Source organism: Crocodylus siamensis, chromosome 15 (genome assembly GCF_052110815.1).
Source record: "Crocodylus siamensis isolate JL-2025a chromosome 15, ASM5211081v1, whole genome shotgun sequence".
NCBI lineage: Eukaryota > Metazoa > Chordata > Crocodylia > Crocodylidae > Crocodylus > Crocodylus siamensis.
Window position 1 is genome coordinate 35,575,483 of NC_143409.1, and position 21,434 is coordinate 35,596,916.

The 21,434-nt window shown below is 42.5% G+C and overlaps 2 protein-coding genes across 9 annotated transcripts in view; one reads left to right on the top strand and one right to left on the bottom strand.

The window, feature by feature from the left end:
- Nucleotides 1–7,167, top strand: part of APBA2 (amyloid beta precursor protein binding family A member 2) — a 246,059-nt gene extending 238,892 nt beyond the window's left edge. For all 6 annotated transcript variants that reach the window (XM_090029876.1, XM_090029874.1, XM_090029872.1 and 3 more), the window contains 2 exons: nucleotides 4,228–4,368; nucleotides 5,894–7,167. In XM_090029876.1, the coding sequence (XP_089886002.1) occupies nucleotides 4,228–4,368; nucleotides 5,894–5,965 (213 nt within the window). In that variant the 3' untranslated portion in view covers nucleotides 5,966–7,167. The remainder of the gene's footprint in view (nucleotides 1–4,227; nucleotides 4,369–5,893) is intronic.
- Nucleotides 6,467–21,434, bottom strand: part of ENTREP2 (endosomal transmembrane epsin interactor 2) — a 424,211-nt gene continuing 409,243 nt past the window's right edge. For 2 of the 3 annotated variants that reach the window (XM_090029879.1, XM_090029878.1), the window contains 4 exons: nucleotides 16,900–17,484; nucleotides 12,544–12,618; nucleotides 11,263–11,591; nucleotides 6,467–8,937 (listed from right to left, as the gene is read on the bottom strand). In XM_090029879.1, coding sequence (XP_089886005.1) covers nucleotides 8,752–8,937; nucleotides 11,263–11,591; nucleotides 12,544–12,618; nucleotides 16,900–17,484 — 1,175 coding nt within the window. In that variant the 3' untranslated portion in view covers nucleotides 6,467–8,751. The remainder of the gene's footprint in view (nucleotides 8,938–11,262; nucleotides 11,592–12,543; nucleotides 12,619–16,899; nucleotides 17,485–21,434) is intronic. The other variant, XM_090029880.1, reaches the window with a different exon arrangement.

Sequence of the window (21,434 nt, forward strand, 5' to 3'; positions counted from 1 at the left end):
CAGAGGCTACTATTTAAAAGAAATCTAATCTTGGAGCACATGACACTCAGGGGTGGAATCAATGGGGCCAACGCACCTCAAAAGTCCCCACCCTTAATATAGAATAAGTAATTGGTGGTTCTGATGTAGTGACTTTTTCAGGCCATGTCTAAACATTTCTGTCTGGCAGTAAAAGCTGCTTCCTTGTTGTCATTCCAAATTGCATTTTATTTTTATTTTTTTTGCATATTAAAAGCTGCATTTTGGCTTTTACAAATAAACCAGTGTCCTTGAGCCTACACTGTACAGTGGAGAAGACTTGCCTTTGAGAGCAGGACATGAGGATTATTGTTGCATTTTGAAGGGAATTTGATTATGCATCAGAAACTGGACATGGAATTAGCATGTGTGAGCTAGGTCTCCGGGCTCTGTTACACTTTATGCTGATTGGGGGAAGGGCCTTGTTACATGGTAATATTGGGCAACTCCTGGAGCTCTTGGATTGTCTGCACATTAACAGCTAAAACTGGTTTGGAGCACTTGTTACATGGCTCAACATTACACTACTCCAGGGCAGGATTATCTCTGGTCTGTGCTACCCAGCTCATCTTACACTAAGGTAGCCATGTCCCCTCCCTCACTGGTCCAGATTTGTCCACTGCCCTTCCTAGCACCCCAGATCCCTGCTAACTGCTCCCCTGCCCCTGCTTAATCCTTCCCTGCCTACTTCCCTAGGACAGACAGCACAGGCAGCCACAAGTAAGTAATGTCCTGGGGTACTGGAGGGAGGGGGCAGGGAGGAAACAGGAGAGCGGGCGGTGGAGAGGGGAGGGCAGGGGGAAGCCCTGAACAGGCCAGGGGCATTCTTACCTTTCAGTCCTCCAGGCTCCTGCTGGCCTGCAGTGCAACTGCTCCAAGCTCTAGCTAGCACTAACACCCATCAACATTTGTGTGGTTCAGAGTATAAGGTATAACAAGACCCCTAGTTTCGGGTGTTAAGACCTCAAGGTGTTAAAGAGTTTCAGGTGCGCAGATAATCCAGGTAGGCGTACACCGATAAAGATTTTCTTGGCCAGTACCGATAGTCAATTATTCACCAGGCATATTGACCAGTAACAATCTGATAACCAATTTACAGGAATGCAGCTGGGCAGTGTGGAGAGCAGTGCCTTGCAGGTAACTCTGTGGAGGACAAGGAGCATAAGGGGGGGCAGATCGAGGCCCCCATGGTGAGGGAGGGAGTGGGGCAGTGAATGGGACCTCAGGGCCGGGGCAGGGAGCAGGACGGAGCTGTGGGAGACTCATCCAGGGGACCAGCATCCCAGTGCTTAAAAGTGGCAGTGGGGGTGCTTGAACTAAAGCTCGTTGCACTAAAGCTTGTTAACACTGACACCAGTCAACATTTAAACAGGGTTGTCCCTGACTAAATCATCCCAGTCAAGGGGTTGTTTAATTTAGTGGTGCCTACCCTTCTGGCCCTGTGGGATGATGAGTGGTATGGGGCTGGTCTGCGGGCCAGCACGGAGTTGGTGTGCGGGTGCGGTCTTGCCACACACCTGCCCAAACCTGCGTGCTGATTCTGGTGCTGAAGGGACAACAGGTATCTTCCCAATCTCATGCACTGGATCTGGGTGTGACCCCAGCATGGTGCAATCTAGCAGGCAGGGTCATCTGGCCCACAGGGCTCCCCAGAGGGTCCGCAAATTTGGCAGGAGGGGCATGGCAATTAATAAATTTCTGGACTCATGAGGAATCCCCTGTGCTGGATGCCACAGTCTTACAGGCTGGGTCTGGCCCACAGGCTGGAGGTTGAGTACCAGTGATCTAACCTGATCTTAAAAACTTCCAAGGATAGAAATGCCATAACCACCATGGACAGCCTGTTCCAGGGCTTTAAGCTTGAGCTAGCTGAACCATCCCAGGAGGTAGTGGGGTGCAGGGTAAAGCTCAAGGGTTGCTAATCCTCAAGCTAGTGATACAGCAGCTCAATTTCCTACTACTACTGGTCAAGAGCTGTTTCTCTGTGCAGTGGCACTCAGATCACGTGTATAAGCTGGAGCTTGCTGCTGTACTGGCAACAAGCCCAGAACAGTGAGCTGTTCCTCCCACATGCATTCAGCACCGCCAGGCTGGGTTTCAGCAAGTCAGAGGGCTGCCTCCTTGAGTGCTTCACCAGCTGGCTTTATTTGTGCCTCTGTGTGGGATTCTGTTCCTGCAATATTAAATTAAGAATTAATTATTTAATTTGTAAACCACAGGCAGGTTTCAACACCCAGAGCTCCCATGACTAGCAGCCTTTGCTACTAGATTGCAATTTGGAGATGTAATAAGGACTAAGCACTATGCTGTAAACCTCTTTAAGGTTTTGCTGCATCAGGTCAAATTACCGTTTATATTTGTGCGTATAGGCTAGGGCCAGCCATAGCCATAATCTGAGCAACCTCACTGACTGCAGGGAGACGGGGCAAAGAATACAATATTGCTTTACAGAAATCAGAGGGGCAGTTGTTGCTGCTGTGTTAATTCTCCTTTAAACTAAACTAGAGTTTATGTGTAACCATGGTGTATGTAATTGCCAGAGGTCATCTGTTAGGGATTCAGTGAAAGGAGGCTGGGCAGAAAGGTAGATATCAACTGAGGGGACAGTGTGGGGGGGTGTTTGGGTTAAAGAGAAAAACTATTGCAGGAGAGCGCCCTGTAAACATCCCAACTTGTATTTCTACTGCCTCAGTATTCTCACTGAGAGGCCCCATGTGCAGAGCAAATCGCCCTGGGTAAACTGACCATCCGCTCTTATGGGACAGTCACAGCAGCCTGTGTACTTACAAAACCTTGTCACTGTGTGGTGGGAAGCGTGTAGACAGCTACCTGGGAATAACTGCAGCCACAGCTGACAGTTTCAGTCACAAGTACATCACAGCAAATGAGCATGAAAGAGAAGAGTCCCAGTGGCAATTACATATCATCACTAGCTCATCTCCTGATGTGTTAATTTGCAGTAAATATTTTCTGCAAATCACTTAGGACAGATTTATGGTCTTTTGCAGTTGCTTTGCGAAGTGGGAGAGTGGAAACTGGATGTCCTCGGTTTATGGTACTGGCTGAACATGCTCCCAACAGCTGGCTGGGTGGGAGGGCCCTTCAGGAAACTGACAAAAAAAATCTTGTTTCAGTTTCAAAAGGCCAATGGCTGTGCCCAGCTCCACAAAGCCACCCGCTGTTTAGTACCGGCAGAGCCTGCATGCCAGTAAGGAGGCAGGCCTAATTCTGGTTTTACATCAGCCTCCTCTGTGTGGCTGCCAGTGTTGTTCAGGGACCAGATAACTACTAAAGGATGCTCGCTGGGAGCTTGTGTGCCTGAGGGCCAGGCTCATTCAATTCTATGGATAGGCAGAAGCCTTTAGGGGACAGTTCAACTTTTTTTTCCTGCAGGCTTGATGCCCACCTGTTCAGGAAACTCTTCAGGTGCTGGCATTACTAATCTGGGGTAAGTCACGTCCCCTTCACTTAGGAATCGCCCCACAGGAGCTGCTGCACTGCTAAGCTTTAGTTTTATATAGCCGCATTAAAGATGTAGTGTACCCAGAGAGTGATTCCCATAACAACCCTGGTATCACATGCTACAAGTGGCTCTTACTTATGCAGCAGTGTTATCTTTCTCTCTGTCTCAGGAAACACGTCCAACACAATGTCATTTCAACAACTGGTTCTTCGTTTTTCTTTGTTGTTTTTTCCTTTCTCATTTATTTCTTAGCTACATTTCTCTGGAGGCATCTCTGAATGGTGTCTCACTGGGAGAATTAGGTGGTTGTGCACCCAGAAATCTAAGGGAAAGGTTGTACTTGGAATGAGCGTTTGTGGAGTTGTTTGGTTTTTTGCTTTGAGGCCACAGCAGCTTCTTAAAACACGTTAAGATTTATATGTCAGTCAGTTCAGTTATTCTTGCTCTAATATTCCCTGAAACTTCCTGTCTGTGGTTCTGGGTCAGATATTGTTATATTTGACTGACTGAATTGGGCGAGCTATACACTGTCTAAGTCCTCCGAAATGAAGTGCAAAATCGAAGTAATCTGGAAAAAAAAAGCATGCAGCCGAAAGCAAATCCCCAGTATTTGTGAATTAGCACACTTCTTGGAGTCACTACAAAACACCTTTCAGTGACATTAACTTTTATTGTTTACCCCTCAACACAGTCACTGCTAGTTTCTTATTTAATGCAATTCAATTCTGCTTGATTTTTCCTGACAGATCTGCAGCTTGATGAGAGGTGGAATAGCTGAGAGGGGAGGGGTCAGAGTAGGACATCGTATTATTGAGATCAATGGGCAAAGTGTTGTGGCCACTGCTCACGAGAAGATAGTACAAGCCTTGTCTAACTCGGTGGGAGAGGTAAGAATGTACTCACATAAGATAGTTTATCAAAGCACTAAAAGAGGTGAGTGAAAAGATCTATAGATTTGTGTTCCTGCTGTTGAAATCAATGTAGTGTTAGAACTGCATGAAAGATCCAAGTCTATAAATCAGTGCTGGAGAAACAACCATAGATTTTAAAGCAATTGGGGCCACCTTATGTAGATTTTTACCATTAATTTTCAAGAAAGATGAGTGATTCTGAAGTTTCATGGCACATATTCCAGAGAAGTGAAGACTTCTGTGGTACATCATAGCCAAGACCTATGAAAAATGTCCCCATTTCCACCTCAGATGTTTCAGTGACAAGCTACATAAATATTCAAAGAGTTGAAAGATTCATGGTGATGCATATTTTCATCCTTGCATTCTTGTTGCATCTCTCTTGCTTTGTTTGGGAATTGTTTTGTAGACTGGAACATCTGTCACCATTCATTGGCACATTTGGCAAAATTAGGGACCAACACAGAAGATGATCACAAACAAATATCTTGGGATGGAAGCAGTCATGTGGCATTTACATCAGTGTCATTTTATACCATGTTCAGTAAGGTATCGGCTAGCTCAGGGGTTGGCAACCCCTAGCACATGTGCCAGTGCCTGCATTTCACTTGACACGCATGCCTCGGGGCAGATGGTGGGGAAGGGGCTGGGTCTGTGCTGCCACAACAAGGATCGGGCCCCTCGCAGCTTCCCCGCCATCTGCCCCTGGCACGCCAACATTTAAAAAGTCTGGGTTGAGGTGTTTTTGGCACTCTGCCCAAAAACACTGCCAACCCCTGGGCTGGCTGTTTGCCCAAAATATTCACGGAGGTGGGATTGGAGTTCAAGCTAACGTCATGTTGCTACTGGAGCATTACATGGCTCCTACTATAAAATCCAAGGTGGCAAGTTGATTATTTTGCCCCAGGTTTTAGGTGGTTTATTAAAGCCATGCTGTGTTTGTTGCAGGTGCTAGAAACAAGTGTCAGTAATAAAACCTTTAGCTACCTCCCACCCTTCATATTTCCAAGGCATGTGTTGCACTGTAAATTAATATATATATATGGAGCAGCTGCATCCTTTGGCTACTTGGTATCTTTCATTATTTCTGTTAAATTCCAACCATGCTTGCTTTTCTGAATGCAAGTGGCACTCCCTGTAAATCCCTGATTTAGTAGAAGTGGGGGTACTTGTTCTGAACACATGTGAACATCGTGGGTGGCACAGTCCAAGCTGAATGCTTAACAGTTTACATTCTGCTTTGAAGAAACTACGTGTGTAAGGAGTGAGTGGTGGCAAAGAAATGAAAATTTAATGCCAGTCAGTATTGGAGCAAGCAGGGGAAATGTTTTCTTTTCCTTTATCTGGGCTGTGGTGATAGGAAAAAATTGGCAACAGGTACTATTTACTGTCTTTGGCCAAGCTTGATACTGTGTCATTTAAAGAACACGAACACATACACAGACACCCTACCTGAATTTTAATAGTGCTATTATTAAATATTGTGTACATCAATTGACAGATTCATATGAAGACTATGCCAGCTGCAATGTTCAGGCTTCTAACTGGACAAGAGACACCCCTGTATATCTAGCACGAAGCTCTCTCAACAAAAGAACTGATTCCAACAAAGTCGAAGGCTTCACAGCTGGAGAGAATTTTGTATTTTCTAGGAGTGAAAGGTTTTGAAACAGGACCTGAAGATTCTGCAAACTGAAGGGACAGGCTTCTCTGCCTTCTTTCTTTTCTTTTTATTTCTTTGCCAAAAAGTGATGACCATCTTTACCAAGGACAATAATCACTGACAAAATCTTTGTAAAACATTTAAGTATTTTGCAACATCTTCTAAACCCTTTTCTCATTGAAACTTAAACATATTTATTTGTAACCTTTATGTGGTGTGATGTATGTTTGTCTGTCATGTTTGATAACGTGATGAATGTGAACATTTGCTGAGTGAGACTTCAGGAAACTGACTACAAAATTAAGCAATTAAAGTAATGGTCAAAACGAATTAAAACAAATCTCAACTCCGTAGAGTGGTCCAACACTTCTGGTATTACATAACTTAAAAACTGGACCGAGCTAGATGGTGTTTCAGAAATTTCAGTGAATAGGAATGTGTGCAATTAAAGCTATTAGATTCTAATGGAAAGAAAACAGCTGTAGTACTTGGTTTCATTATGACAAGTGTAACCTATAACTGCGAGTTTGGCAAGGTGTGAATATAAATGTGTAACAAAAGGAAAGAGTGTCTTGTATGTGAAATAAAGAATTGCCACAAGATAAAAATCAAAATATTTATTTAGATACATATTTATTTTTAATGTTTAATTTAACAGGACACCTTCTCTAGAACTTAACTTGTTCTAGTTTGTGCATGTGTGTTTTTGTTCATTTTATCCTTCTTTTTTAATTACCTTTTGGATTCCATTAGCTCAAACTGGGAAAGCCATGCTTACCTGTCATTGTCTTTTATACAAACATTCTTATTCCTGAGGCAATTTGTTCTGAATGTAAATTGTTTCTGGCAGCTGAGGAACTATCACCATCCACAGTATTAGAATGTGCATAGCTAACCTAAGTAGTAGTAAAGTTAAGCTGTACTTGTTATGAGATCAGTGTTAATTGATGTAACATTTTGTCTAGATTTTTTGGCCAAGAAGAAAATACACTGTGACTTAAGAAGCCTTACCATGCAGTAACTAAAAAGCTTTAGGATTACTGTACGTCAAGGAGTAACATGTTGCATGCAACTGACCTTAGGAAAGAATTAATCTAATATCACTAATAAATCTGGAGTAATAAAGAAAACTTGCTCATTTTGTTTGTTCTGTTGATAAGTTTACAGAATTTAAAAGCCTGTCAGAACTATCCCTGTTTAATTCTTCATCTAAGTGCAGTTGCAAAGAACGGAGATAATTGATCTCTAACAGAATTCATCCTCCTGCCTTGAAGTAAGAATTAGGTTGTGGTGAATAATCTACATTATATTAAAAAATAAATGTGAATGGGTCCTTGCCATTACAGCATACCTTCTGCCACTGGATGGCACTGTAGCTTCACACCAACACAGTTGACATAGTTATTACTTAAAATACTGATGGCTGAAAAATTAAACCTCCCTATCTCTACCTACACTCCTTTGTGACTTTTCCACAGGATGTACGCCAAGTTCAGAATGACAAATGAAAATAACGGAATGATTAAATCCCAGAGCAGTGTTTCTAATGGAAACTAACACTCTTGACAAACACTGCTACCAAAAGAATTTAAAGACATTTCAAATGCTGCTGGATTCCTTATGAAAACACCGTATTTAAATCCTTTCCTGTTGCCAGTGAACACTAAGAGTTGCAGTCTGCTCTACTGTGTTCTTTAAGAAAGACACTTTCAGGCAAGAGCATCTTCAGAACAATAATCAAACTGGAAAGGAATTGACATGGGTTCTGGTTGAGGCCTTTTGAGAGCAATATTTAATTCCTCAAAAGTGCAAAACCGCAGGGAGGAGGTTTTAGTAATAAAATGCTCCATGCTAATAAACGGAATAAAGAAGTCAGAGAAAGATGAAGGCCCTGTTGGATGGCAAAAGCACATCTAGTTTCGGGTCAGTAGTTGCTTGTTTACAAAAGGTTATGAAAGTCAGCTGGTCAGGGAATTCAGCATTACAGAGGCTTCCTCCCTTGTGAAAAATCATTTGTAGTGAAACTGCAACAGCATCTCCCACACCATCAATAAACTCATGAGCATTCAGAACAAAGCAGAAATAAATCATGCTGCAGCCTTTACTAGAATTTGATAAAGGGCAAGGCATTTAGAGGAAAAAACAGCTATAACAGGGCAGAACAATCTGCCTGGCAAGCGAGAGCCTGTACAACTGGGCATAGAAAGAAGGGACCAGGGGAAGCACCTTTCACACCTGTATTAATACAAACAAATCTATATTTCTACCCAAATCAGGTTTTACGGAAGCAAAGTCCAGAAATACTTTTTATTAAAACACTGATTGTAGTTAAAACACTGTGAGGTACATTAAATAAATACAACTTGTACGTTGTACAACAGGTCTCTTGTAGTTTGGTGGTGGTTTTCTAGAAATACTGCATAGCTGCAGCAGTATCTCTACCAGAACAGTCAAATAAACATTTTTCTGCTTGGGAAAACAGTTCTTACAAGTTTAATAATAAATTGTGTAAAATGCAGGGGTTACATTTACATTCAGAAAAAACATGGAGGTCCTTCTGCTGTTCGATAAAAAGTGGAATCCAAAAAAGAAGTTGTTTTCCTTTTTAAGCCACCCACTATTTGCATTTCCCCATGTCCTTCCCAGACTTCTCTTTCGCTGGCATAAGCCTTCCTTCACATACCTGTCAGCTGTTATCAAAGAATAGTTTCTCGGCAAACTCCGATTAAAGTGTGAGGCCTGTCCCTCTCTAAACTGCGAGTGATATGAGACCTACGTAAGAAGGCAACTGGAGAACTCAAAGCACCACAGCTTTGCAGGTGAAGCTCTTCTTGAAGCCGCTTTCTAGAGGTATTCACATTCTGCTGAGAACTTGTCATGACCTGGTTAAAGAATAGAGAGAGCAGAGAGGACAAGAACTGTTTCTGTTTAGAGATTGTCATTTGTGTAATGTAGTAATTTTATACTCACTGTTTTATTAAATTTTACATAATAGAGGGACTACTAGGGACTAGATGTGCTCTTATATTACCCTCAAAAGGTTGGCCCACAGAGGATACCAGCCTATATCCAGTAGAAGGGACTGTGCTTTTGCTGCTGGGACCTTGCTGCTTTCTACCATTGCAAGGTATAGGTCAGCATATTGGAGGTAGGAACAGAAAACATTTCCCCACCTCTTCCTCTTAAGATGCCAATAAATGTAACTCCATTTGTCAAGCCTGGGTCTAACCAGGGATGACCTCAAGCTTTTCTACCAGACAGATTCTTCCTGTAATCTGACCATAGCAAGTGTAGCATGGTCTAAGATCATTGATATGGTTGGGATTAGGAGAAGAGGAGTGAGTGAGGAAAGAGTTTGCCTGAATTACCACTACATGGGCTTGTCTACATGAGACATTTACCTTGAGCTGCCCAATTAACTAAAAAGTAAACATTTCAGTGTCTACACGTGTGGCCCTATTAGGCCATAGTAAACTAATAAACTCTATAGTAAATACAAGTACTACCCTGCTGCAGTTTTTTAGTGTACCACAATGCACGTGTAGATGCTGACCTGGCTGGCTGAAACATGAGAGTGCTTCAGTGCAGGGAATACCTGCCAGCTAGACCTGTACTAGAGCATCCTTGTGCCCCGGCCAGCCCTTCTGCCAGCTCGTACCCTGTATGTGTATTAGAAGCTGGGGGAAGCAAGGGGGAGAAAGGGGTGGTATTACTTTCCCCAACCACTAACTAAATTCATCTGAGTAATGTGTTTTCTCAGTTGGTGAACTACATAGACATGGTACAGAAAATGCCCTTTGGTAATCAGCTTGCCACTTCCATTTACACATGTAGCTCTGAAGTAGTCAACTTCTGAGAAAAGGCTGATGAGCAACATGAGCAGATTCACGGCACTGCTTGGGCTTTTAGTGAGAAGTACCGTTTGGTGACTAGAAAACTTCAATAAAATGGCTTTTTTTTTTGAAGCAGCCATCTGTCTTCGTGGATCTCAAAAGCCTGCACTTGATAAAAATTGCATTATTGGTTTTTGTTTTTACTATCTGTATAAAACACTAATTCATCTTTGGTAGGTCACTTTGTGAGAAGTTATAGTTCTGCATTAAAAACCTAGTACACTGATTTCAGCTTTCTAACCTTTGGGAGTTAACGATCTATAATGTTAGAAAGCAATAAATATGTTAATGGTACAGCATCATTGTGCAATTAATTCTAAGCATCTCAGGATATTACTGCTTTCCAGGCAGCATTCTACTGTGAACCAGTATTCCACTTTGTTCTGCTTGGCAGCTAGCAAAAGACCATCTTGCTGTCAATACTGTGCATTTTCTACTGCACATCAGTTTCTCTCACAATGCTGTTTAGCTATCACCATCCATTTTTAAGGATGCAAGGTACTGACATGCTCCTGGAGAGGGTGCAATAAAGAGCAGGCAAATGCTACAGAGACGACATCTAGAATAGGCAGCTGCTCCCACATATCCATGCTGCCCCCATGTACCCATGCCATCCCTCCACCCATAAGAATCTTAGGATCTTACTAAATGTGGGTTAGCGTGTGTCTGTGTTCTACCTGTCTCTATTACTTTGAGGGGAATACCCTCCTTTGTATAGCTGATATTTTTGTAACACAAAAAAACTAATAAACAGCCAGTCCTGCAGCTTTATTCAGGTAAAGCCCCATTGAAATCAAGGACTTCAAAGTTTGGCTGTTAAAAAACATGCAGTTCATCTGGGAGATTACAAACTGCACTACATAGCTCTCACCGTTCAGTCCCTTTGTTTCTATGACCCCTTCCAAGCATTTTGGCCCAACTTTATTCCACAGTCAAATGCGTAAAGATCCCTTACTCCTTCATTCTAAGAGCTGTAAGAATTCAGTATTTGAGTCAATTCCCTCAATTTTTGTAGTCTGTATACAGACAGCCACCCCTCTGCAAATATCCACTCCCACCCAAGGTTATATTTGGGGTGGATAAAGTTATAAATAGGTGGACGTTCCCTCCATATTTCTTTGAATATCATTAGTGAAGCAAAAGACCATCTTCAAACATGTTTTGTTCACTACAAAAAAAAAACTTGGCCTGCCATTAAAAAAACCCCAACCCAAAGCCAAGTATGCTAGTAAAAGTATTCTGCATGACTTAATCAGTTAGGTTATGTGTTTATTATAGTTAAATAAAGGCATAAAAAACCATAATGGACCTTACCTGGTCTATAATGTTGGCACTGAAGATGGCTTCTTCCATGTGTCTTTCATCTGATTTAATTACAGATTTAATGCTGTTCACAACGTGTCGTACTTCTGGGGGGAGATTACAATTTGAATGTTCCAAAAACTTAGCCACTAAAATTTTTGTGTCTTTATAGGCCTTAAGATCCACTAATGAATGTGGTCGTTCTTTGGAGATGGTCTGTAAGGCCTTTGGCTTTAACTGTAGATCAGCTTTTCTCGGATCGCTAAATTTTCCAGTTGATAAGAAACGACTTGTAGAGTCCTGGCAAGCAGAGGCAGCCATATGAGAACTAGAAACAGGAACTAAAAATAAAGGGGGGAAAATGTATCTTTAAAAAAAACCAGCCAGAGAAGAGACAGGTGTCAACTCAAATCTATATTCTCTCCTAGAGTTTAGCTTGAATATTATCATACTTCTGTTACACCCTCAAAAACACCAATCCAAGGCAACATAAAACATTACACATCAGCATTACTGGGGACAGGTCTGCCGTTTACTGACACAACAGTGTCAAGACAAGTGTTCTTCACCAGAGCCAAGAGGGACCACACTGGGGATGGAGGAAGGTTACATGCCTTTCTGCTAGTCCTGCTAACTACAGTTTCAATTGATATTGTGCGTGGGGACATATATCCATTAAAGACAGGACTGAGACAAACTCGTTTACACACATCTGCCCCATGCAATTGATAAGATTTAAGTTGTAGCTGTACAATAAGGTTCACAGCAGTCCTGGTCAGTCTGAGGAAAGCCTAAGACTTGTGATGGCCAAAATAATTGTATTTCAAAGTGAAAAATGAGTCAAAGGTTTGGGAATATAGAGCAGAAGCCACAGCAAGGCTAAAATAGAGTTCTGGGTCTCCATTCCACTTCAGCATTGGCTTTTACTCAGACTACTTTGAAAAAAAACAACAACCAGCCATGTGGTTCTGCTGCATTATAATTTCTATCAGGGACCTCCTGTGATGCTGTGGGAAAACTATAATGAAGCACTAGAGTAAAAGAAAAAAATAGTTTCTTATGCCCCAGGTTGAGCACTATAACCAGACTGGGAGCATCTGGATCTGGGAAAGGGAGCACTGCCATGGAAATGGTGATGTCAAATATTATACATAATTTATGCATGCTGTTATTAACAGAGATTGGGGAGAAAAGATTCACAGTGGCTCAACCACAGTGCTCACTTGGAGGCTTGGCTTATTTATATAACAGAAAAGCAATCATATAATCCTACTTTAGGATACTGATCCTCACCTGTCTCTACTGCAGCCTGAGGTAATCCTGCTTCCTGATGCTGGCTCCATGTAGGAGCACAGGCACAATTATCACCTTTAATCAGAGCAAGGAGGAGAAAAAAAAAATCTGTGACCTGCTGTTGAAAGGAAAGGAGGAAAATGCATAGTCTGTCTTTGCATCAGCAATAAGTTTTACTGTCTCTTCTTCCCCTCCACCTCCCCTTTCCTTTCCCCCCAAAAATAAGTGGCATGAATTACATTATTGTTCAGATGCATGTAAAACAAACACAATTGATAAACAGGGACCAAGTATGTACAGAAATAGTCTTTAGTCTGACTTTCAGTTCCAAAGTTTCTCCCCTATTGTTTGTAGTCCTCTCATATGCATTTATGAAAGCCCATACCTTAAATATCAGGCTAATTACAAGTGTTGTGAGGGCACAACTCCCCTGGGAAGCAAGCCCTACTGCATTTCCTCAGCAGACCCAGAAGATCCTGTAGGTAGCAGGAGTCAGCAAGAGCCGAGTGCTGTTTAACAGTCGCACCAACTGTTTCCAAATTCTGCCTGATGCAGGCAAAGCTGCCTGTACCGCTGGGGTTAGGTACTAGGTGTGTCCTGAAGAATGATCGCTCCATCTTTTCCTGAACTCTCTCTTACCAGAGCATCACTTAACTACAGAGTGTTCCAACAGCATGTGCAAGCACATCCAGTGGTACCCTGCCTTTTAATATGGGCATCTAGGATGCCAACACAATGATGCCACACAATTTTTGCCACCTCAGTCTTTTTGATTTAAAGCAGGCATTTCAAACATATGGCCTCCTGGCTGGATCCAACCCATGAAACTGTATGATCCAGCCTGCAGGTCACTGGACCGACCCCATGTGCTGGCCATGGCCCCATGACCCTGCCCTTCCTGGCACAGTGTTTAATTTTAACAAAGAAAAAAATAAAACCAGTTTCCTGGGCTTGGGAAAGTCCTAAGGAAATTAAAAGTGAGGGCTACTACTTTGTCCTTACCATATCCCCCTTGTGCCTGTGTCCTGTGACACTTGGCATATGGCTCTCCAGTGAAGAGGAGAGGTTTTTCAAGGTTTTTATCCTAAGGTTATCTTGCAACCTTTACTGTATTGGTAATGCATGATGCACCTGTGATAAAGCAAAATGGGCGGTAAAAACTACCCTACTCTTTGCTGCAGCTGTCACTATTGTAAATGGCAGCAAAGGATGGGGTTACTTTGACCTTGTCTACTCTACAACTGATTTTTTGGGAGTTAACATAGCACAGTTAACATAGATGCAGCTCATACTAGCAAGAGGCCATCATTGTAGCTGGTGTATAACCTTTACTTGGATACAGAATTAGGTATTGCTCAGAGCCTGGCAGAATATAAAGGCACCCACTACACCAAAGGCATGTGGTTTATCATGCCTCTGTCTGCAACAGTAGCTTCCCTACTAAAAGAAATCTGACTTTCAGCATCAGGGGGCAAATGAGAGACTACTGCCCAAACAGCCCATAATGGCTACCATACCTAAGCTTGTTTGGGGACACGGTTCTATGGATTTTGACACAAAAGTCCATAAAGGCTTAAACTTCCTTGGAAATAGTGAAATTCGCAGATTATTAACACATTGAATGTAATGGCTGTTGAGTCACCATGGCTACTACGCTGTGACATTTGAGGCTGGAAACTAGTTGCTATGCAATTGTAGTAGCATCACAGACATTCAACATCAAGGGTTATGATTATAGAACGCCTGGCAGATATCCTGAGGAGAGAAGTAACAGCTCTAAGATTTTTCTTAGATTTTTCTCCATCATGATATCATAATTTCTCCATCATTTCTCTCTCTCCTGAGGAATATTGAGAACAGTGATCCCGTTCTCACTGTTCTCAGTGGTGGCAGATGACAGAACAAGGAGCAATGGTCTCAAGTTGCAGCAAGGAAAGTTTAGGTTTGATATTACGAAAAACTTTCTCCCTGGGAGGGTTGTAAAGCACCGGACCAGGTCACCCAGAGAGGTTGTGGAATCTCCATCTTTGGGGACTTTTAAGATGCAGCCAGACAAAGCTTTGGCTGGGATGATCCAGTTGGGGATGGTCCTGCTTCGAGCAGGGTTTGGACTAGATGACCCCATGAGGTCCCTTCTAGCCCTAATGACTCTAACCCCCTATGATTCTAGGCTCTGCATCTGCTATAGCAGCAGCCTTGCTGATCCTGTGTCCCCTAACCCTAAAATCACTGGGCTTTTCCCACATTCACTTCTTCCCTGGCTGCTTATGTCTTGCTCCCATGCCCCAATCCCCAATAGATTTCCCAAATTTCAGTTCCCTTTATAAAGACTCTAGATCTGCAGTTGTCGTTAGATGTTACCTTTGCCATGGGTTACATGCTCTTCGGACAGGAATGTCCGCGCATAACAGGATGAGCTAAGTGCCCACTAAGCCTCTCAGAGTTACACTGCTTCAGGTGAAAATTATCTCCAGCTAGTGTGAGGCAGCTTGTGTTGCAGTAACATCGGTCTGCTCCATGGGGCCAATACCAGCACCCTGCAGACCACCCGTACCCCAGGATGCACTACTCCCAGGTGCCCCCGCCTACATGGATGATTTATCGTACAGAACTCTATTTTCTTGGGTTGACAAAGCACCAGGGAGAGCTGGACATCTCCAGGAAAGGGTGGGGGTGGGTGCAGGTGAGCAGGGAGCCCTCTAGGGCATTAGAGCTAGGCATGTTAAGGTATTAAACCTTAAAGTATAACTGCTCACAGCACATGCTAACTGTAATACTGCCTAACTTTCCTTAGAGTTAGCTTATGCAAATTGTAACATATAACAACAGCCTGTCTCTCCCCTATGTAAAGAAAATACACCAACTTGACCAAGGCGCACATTGTTCAGCCTAAAGCATCAGATTAGCATCTCAATATTCACTGATAAAGTCTACAATTCCCTAATGCACCTGCACCATCCATTACAAAAGACCCAGACCAGGCCAGATGAAGCTCGGGCTGCTACACGTCATTAGAAATGTATTTGTTTAATGTGATTTTCAACTAATGTTCAACAAGCTCTTTATCAAGAAGTGACAGGATGGGGTCAATGTTATGACTAGGAATGGAAACCTGAAGAAGAGAGATTTTTGAATACGAGCCTGTTGATCACTGTGCAGTTACTCACCTTTCTTTTCATTTCAACTCCCGTGTTTCTTCAAGGGGGATTTAATTTTAAAAAATGAGCTGTTGATAATTACAGAACCTCCTATGAGGTAGATGAGCATAAGAGAGCTTCCTGTATGGTAAAATTCCTCCACACACATATTTATCCTGCTGTCTTCAAAATTTTAATTTACAGTCCCTGCTAAGCAGAATACAAACTCAATAATGTCTGAGTCCAATTTTCAGACCCATGAGGTTCAAGAGGTTTGGAAATCACACAAGATGAATTTCTCTAGCCTAATGAGAGTTCAGCAACCCCTGATTTCTAGAGCAGATGATGCATATATTTGGGAGATGCTTTAAGAATGAAGCTGGAGCATCTGTCATGGCATATGTGGGCATATCTGCCAGTGGGCAGCTGTAGGAACACACAGAAGAGACTAATCAAATCAGGTCCTCTGCCAAACTCTACTTGGCAGGAAAACAACAGGGATTTAACAATATAGTGTACATCCAGGTTATCGCCTTCGATGATGCCTGTGCCTTTCAAACAGACGTAGACACTTATACTTTCTCTGTTATCCTTCAGCCAATTTATTCCCTGCTGTAACAAATATTCTCTTTCAAAGTAATAAACTGATTTTTATGAAGGCCCTGAATCTTGCTAACAAACACCTCTCCATCCCTTGGGGGCTTATATCAGAAGAGGTTAATCTGAGAAAGGCTGTTTGCCTTACTCACTGCCTTGCCATTCTCCGCAGCACTTGAGCTCCCCATTCCTCTAACTTTTACCACTACACAGTTGCACAATACTTGCTGCTTTTAGAGAGACACATTATTCCTATTAAAAACAGTGTTGCCTCAGGGAAGGAGAACTAGGGCATAGCCTGCCATATGCTACTTACTATTCACAGCCACCCAGTTATACCCAAGCATCCATTCAACTCTTAGATTTGGTGATTACTGTGACAGTATCAGACAGGTAAAGACAACTGTCCATTATATGCCAGTAAAATTTAGAAGACTATTATTAATTGCACCCAGTAATTTTTACCTTGCATTTGTTCTTTCTAAAATTCCTAAATGTATAAGCAATTAAAACCTGTGTGTGTGAATCACCCTGCCTCAGAAAGCTTCTTATAACATGCAACTGCAGGACATCTACCTGTTTGGTCCCACACTGGGTTTTTTTTTTCCTGGACCACACTCACCTTCTGCGCTGGATGAACAAGAAACAGGATCACTAGTAGATCGGACTATATTTGAAATTCTGTATTTTCTAATGCGATGCTGTTGGGCAGTTCTCTCGGGGCAGCCAGACTGCCATGAAGCATGTGCAGGCACAGAACAGGGAGAGGACTGACAGTGTACAGCAGCAGGCTGGCTAAAGACCCCACAACACATTTTCATTTGTTTCAAGGGTGGCGTGGCTTTGTTTTCTCTAATGGAGCTCTGGGATTCTCTTTCTGAAGGGCTGTAGTTCTCTGAGGAGCAGTCTGAGGGTTTGCCACGAGCACAGTTCTCATAATCCTGGCCTTGAGGCCGGTCCATAGAGCCTCTGCTATGGGAACTGCCATCCTCATCAGGGGAACATTGTGAGTTAGTCCTGTGAATACTGTGATCCAAACTGGTGCAGCTCCTGTTTGTAGCTCCTTTGCACCTTGTGCTGTAGGGTGAAAAGTCTGCAGAGCGGAGAGAACCCTGAACTTCCAGAGAGCACAGATCTTCTGAGGAGTAGCTATGATCTGGGATATCAGCCACCTCAGAGACCATCAGAGAGGCACTGTCAACAGAAACTGCAAAACAAGGAATTTGGAGTATTAGCATATTGCAGTGCTGCATGTTATTAGCATTCATTTTTTTATAAGCCAGCAATATGCCAGCGCTATACAAGACACAAAATGAAGGCAGTTCTCCTCCCAAAGAGATAATGATCTCATTGTTCAACTCATTAAACTAAATCAATATCTTAATAATAAAGATGCTAATAAGAAGGCTTAGTATATTATAGATGGCCAAATGACAGGGAAAGAAAAACTGGTGTCAACCTCCTGGCATTAGTATCTGCCAAAAAAAAATGCTTTGGGCTGTTCTTATCTATTGTCTTCAGCTCATAAACATCCTCAAAAGGCAGTACCATACTATATTCTCCTACCATAGCAGGAAAGCAGCCCTTTTTCTATTGGTTTCTTAAAGATTTAACATGAGAGATTGTGAAGGGGTATGAACAACACTTTACACAGATAATCAGAAACCAAGGCTCTGATCAAAGATTTATACCTATCAGTACTAGCTTTGCACCTAGCACCTTGCAGACAGGCATCACACAGCTGAAATACACATCAAAGAGCTTTCCAGAGGAGAATCCACCCTTGTGCCACAGCTCTATCATATAAAATACAGAAGGCATCAGAGATTTTTTTTGTCTTGATGCTTCAGACAGAAGCTTGGCATTCTGTGCAGAAACAAATCACCATCAAAACCCCTAATCCAGACTGTTATGCACTTTTTCCTGGAACTATATGAAAATGTGTCTGCACAAAGCTATATTTTCCTCTGCTTTGTTGCCAGAATTTATTTCAAATAGCAAGGAAAAGAAACCCTTTTGCTGGGAAAAACATAACTATGCCTGTGACAAGATATTTTCCAAGGGTGTGTGAAACAGGCCATATTTGATTCAGATTCAGCCCAAATCAGAGACAGTGATTAGATTCATTGATTTGGATCACTGTCCCAAATCAATTTGGCCAAATCTGAATCTGAAGATTCGATGCTGATTTGGAGAATCAGCGATTTGGCCATAGACACAGCTTTAAATGTTTTTTCTACATACCTCGAGGTACCAGGTGTGGCTCATGAATTCATGAAAGCTGAGATGGTGGGGCAGATGGACACCCTCCGCCCACCCCCACTTGGCTCGGCAATTGGCCACGGAGAGACCCTGGGTACCTCCCCAGACCCAAGAGGCACCAGTCACCAAGCTGGGGGCAGGGTCCTCCGTATGCTCCCTGGCGGACTTGGAAGTACACCGGAAGTGCTTCTGGTTCCACTTCCGGGTCTGCTACCGAGCACGTGCGGGGGGTTGGATGCTCCATCCGCCCCAGCATCTCAGCATTCACAAGCCGCCTGGTACCTTGAGGTATTTAGAAAAAACATTTAAAGCTGTGTCTACGGCCAAATCATCAAATCTTTCCGTATCTCTCCAAATCGATTCCGAGGCTTCAGATTTGATTTGGGGAGATTAAAGGGTCTCCCAATTCAATTTGGATTTGGAGATTTGGCTGCTGAATCGAGCTGAATCTCCGAGGAATTGAATCAGCAACCGAAGCTTCACACAGCCCTGATATTTTCTCTTTCTTGATTTCAGAACGCAGCCAATATTTTTTCCATAGTAAGCTATAACTCAAGAGTTACTATGTCATCTAAAAGTATATACAGAATATACATTACTTAAGTTGTCTTAGTCTTTTCAGTAGAATTTTCTGTTCCTTATTGTGAAATAATTGTTGCTAGCTATACTGATACAACAAACATATGCTCACTCACATTTGAATCCAGGGGAAAAAATACAGCATCTTTTAGCAAGTTTAAAAATATTAAATAAAATATCTCTATGTTTTCTGGATCTGGCAAACAGTGGAAAGTGCTAAAATATCAAAATATGAAGACAAATATTGCTCAGGCTAGTTTTATCAAGGACTTTTTAGCCTATCCAAAATTACTGAAGGAAATTTAATATTTTCCTCTAGGCTTGTGGGAGATAATTAACATTTTTGCCACGCAAATGTAAGATTGCCAAAGGAGACATTATAATCAATTATGTAAATACTTATTTCTACTTTAAAAATGGAGAATATTTACTGCTTGAACTGTAATGGCTCCTCTGAAACTTTTAAGTCCTATAAATAAGTACTTATTTAGAAGATTTTTAAAAACATCTTGCTTGTTAATACATCATGGTGTCTCCAAACGCTTTTTACAGCCTATGCAAGAAGAGTCTTTGCAACATTTTACATCAGTTTTTTATTTACATACTTTAGGATATTAATACACATCTGCACGTAGGCCACATTCTGCTCCTTCCACAGAGCACAGGCTTTACAAACTTGTGTCCAAATTGACTCTGGAGTTTCCTTTCTGAGATTTAGTTTTACTGACAACTCAAAAAGAAATATCACATAATGTAAATTTTATGAGTAAGCTCTTCTACAGTCTGTATTAGGCCTGTGCGAGTAGGCAGCAATCCAATCTGGCTTTGGATCCAGCCGCTTTGGATGCCAGTGATCCGATCCAGAGCTCCGGACCGGGTTTCTGTTTCAATTCGGCTGAAACAGCTCTGAAGCTTTGGAGCCGCCTCGGAGATCTGGCCATAGGATATAATGGGGAATCAATGAAATATCTATAACTTTGTTGGTTTTTGTCTCATTTGGATGAAAACCTGCAGGGATGGTACCCCTGCTGCGACCATGAAGTATGCCAAGTTTCAAGAAGATCAGTGCAGGGGTTTGGGGGGAACTGTACCCACTAGCTGCTGACAGACAAAACTTGTGACATGGGTGCTTGTGCAACTGACTGTCTCTGTCTTGGGGCAGTTGATTATTGATTATTGCCTCTCCTTAGTCTCTGCTTTTGTAGGTGTTATTGATGGTAATTAACTGGCTTAATCAGCTAGGTACTGTGCATTGAACTGGTGATTGATTGGTAACTGCTAATACAGTAGCTTAGCAGCCAGACCTGCTCGCATGCCCTAAGACAGAGACAGTCAGTTGCACAAGCACACGTCATGAGTTTTGCATGTCAGCAGCCAGAGATGCAGGCCCCAGAGCCCAGAAGCCCTGCACCTATCTCCTCGATAGCTGGCAGGCTTCGTGGCCACAGAAGGGGCTACCATCCCTGCATCTTTCATCCTGCTGCACCTTAACACACACAGTGCCACCCATGTCATGAGTTTTGCTTGTCTGGAGCTTGAGGTGCAGTTCCCCCCCAAACCCCTGCACCAATCTTCTTGAAACTTGGCAGGCCTTGTGGCCTCAGCCAGGGCCACCACCTCTGCAGTTTTCACCCCCCTGTGATATAACACATACACGACATCACTTTTGCTTTCAGGAATTTGGGATGCAATTTCCCCCAAACCCCTGCACCAATCTTCTCAAAACTTGGCAGGCTTTGTGCTGTCAGCAGAGACTACAATCCCTGCATGTTTCATCCAAATGAGACAAAAAACAACAAAGTTATACATATTTCATTTTTTCCCCATTACACCCTATGGCCGGATTTCCAAGGTGGTACTGAAGCTTTTCCAAATTGCTTTGGAAAGCCTAATGAAGCCAGTGCTTCGATGTGGACATGCTGCTTCAGATACCAAAGCATCCAAAGCTTCTCCAGATCTGAAGCACGGTCTGAAGCCTCTCACAGCCCTAATCTGTATATCCTGGATACAGCTGTTTGGACCCACTTGCCAGCATAACTCAATGGCCTTAGACTGTCTTTACACTTTCTCACTGTTTGCTTGGTACAAAAAAAAGTGGGAATCATAAAATATAGATAGTGCAGGAATAAATGCTCAAAACACTTATGTACACAGCTAGAATGTGCCATTTAGGCATGGAAAGGGAAACAGAATACCACTGAGAGAACTTACCCTCTTGGAAATAAGTGTATGAATGAATCACTGAGGCCACCTTAACTGGAACATCATATACAATTTGAATAAAAAGCAGTAAGAAAATACAGACATCTGGTCATT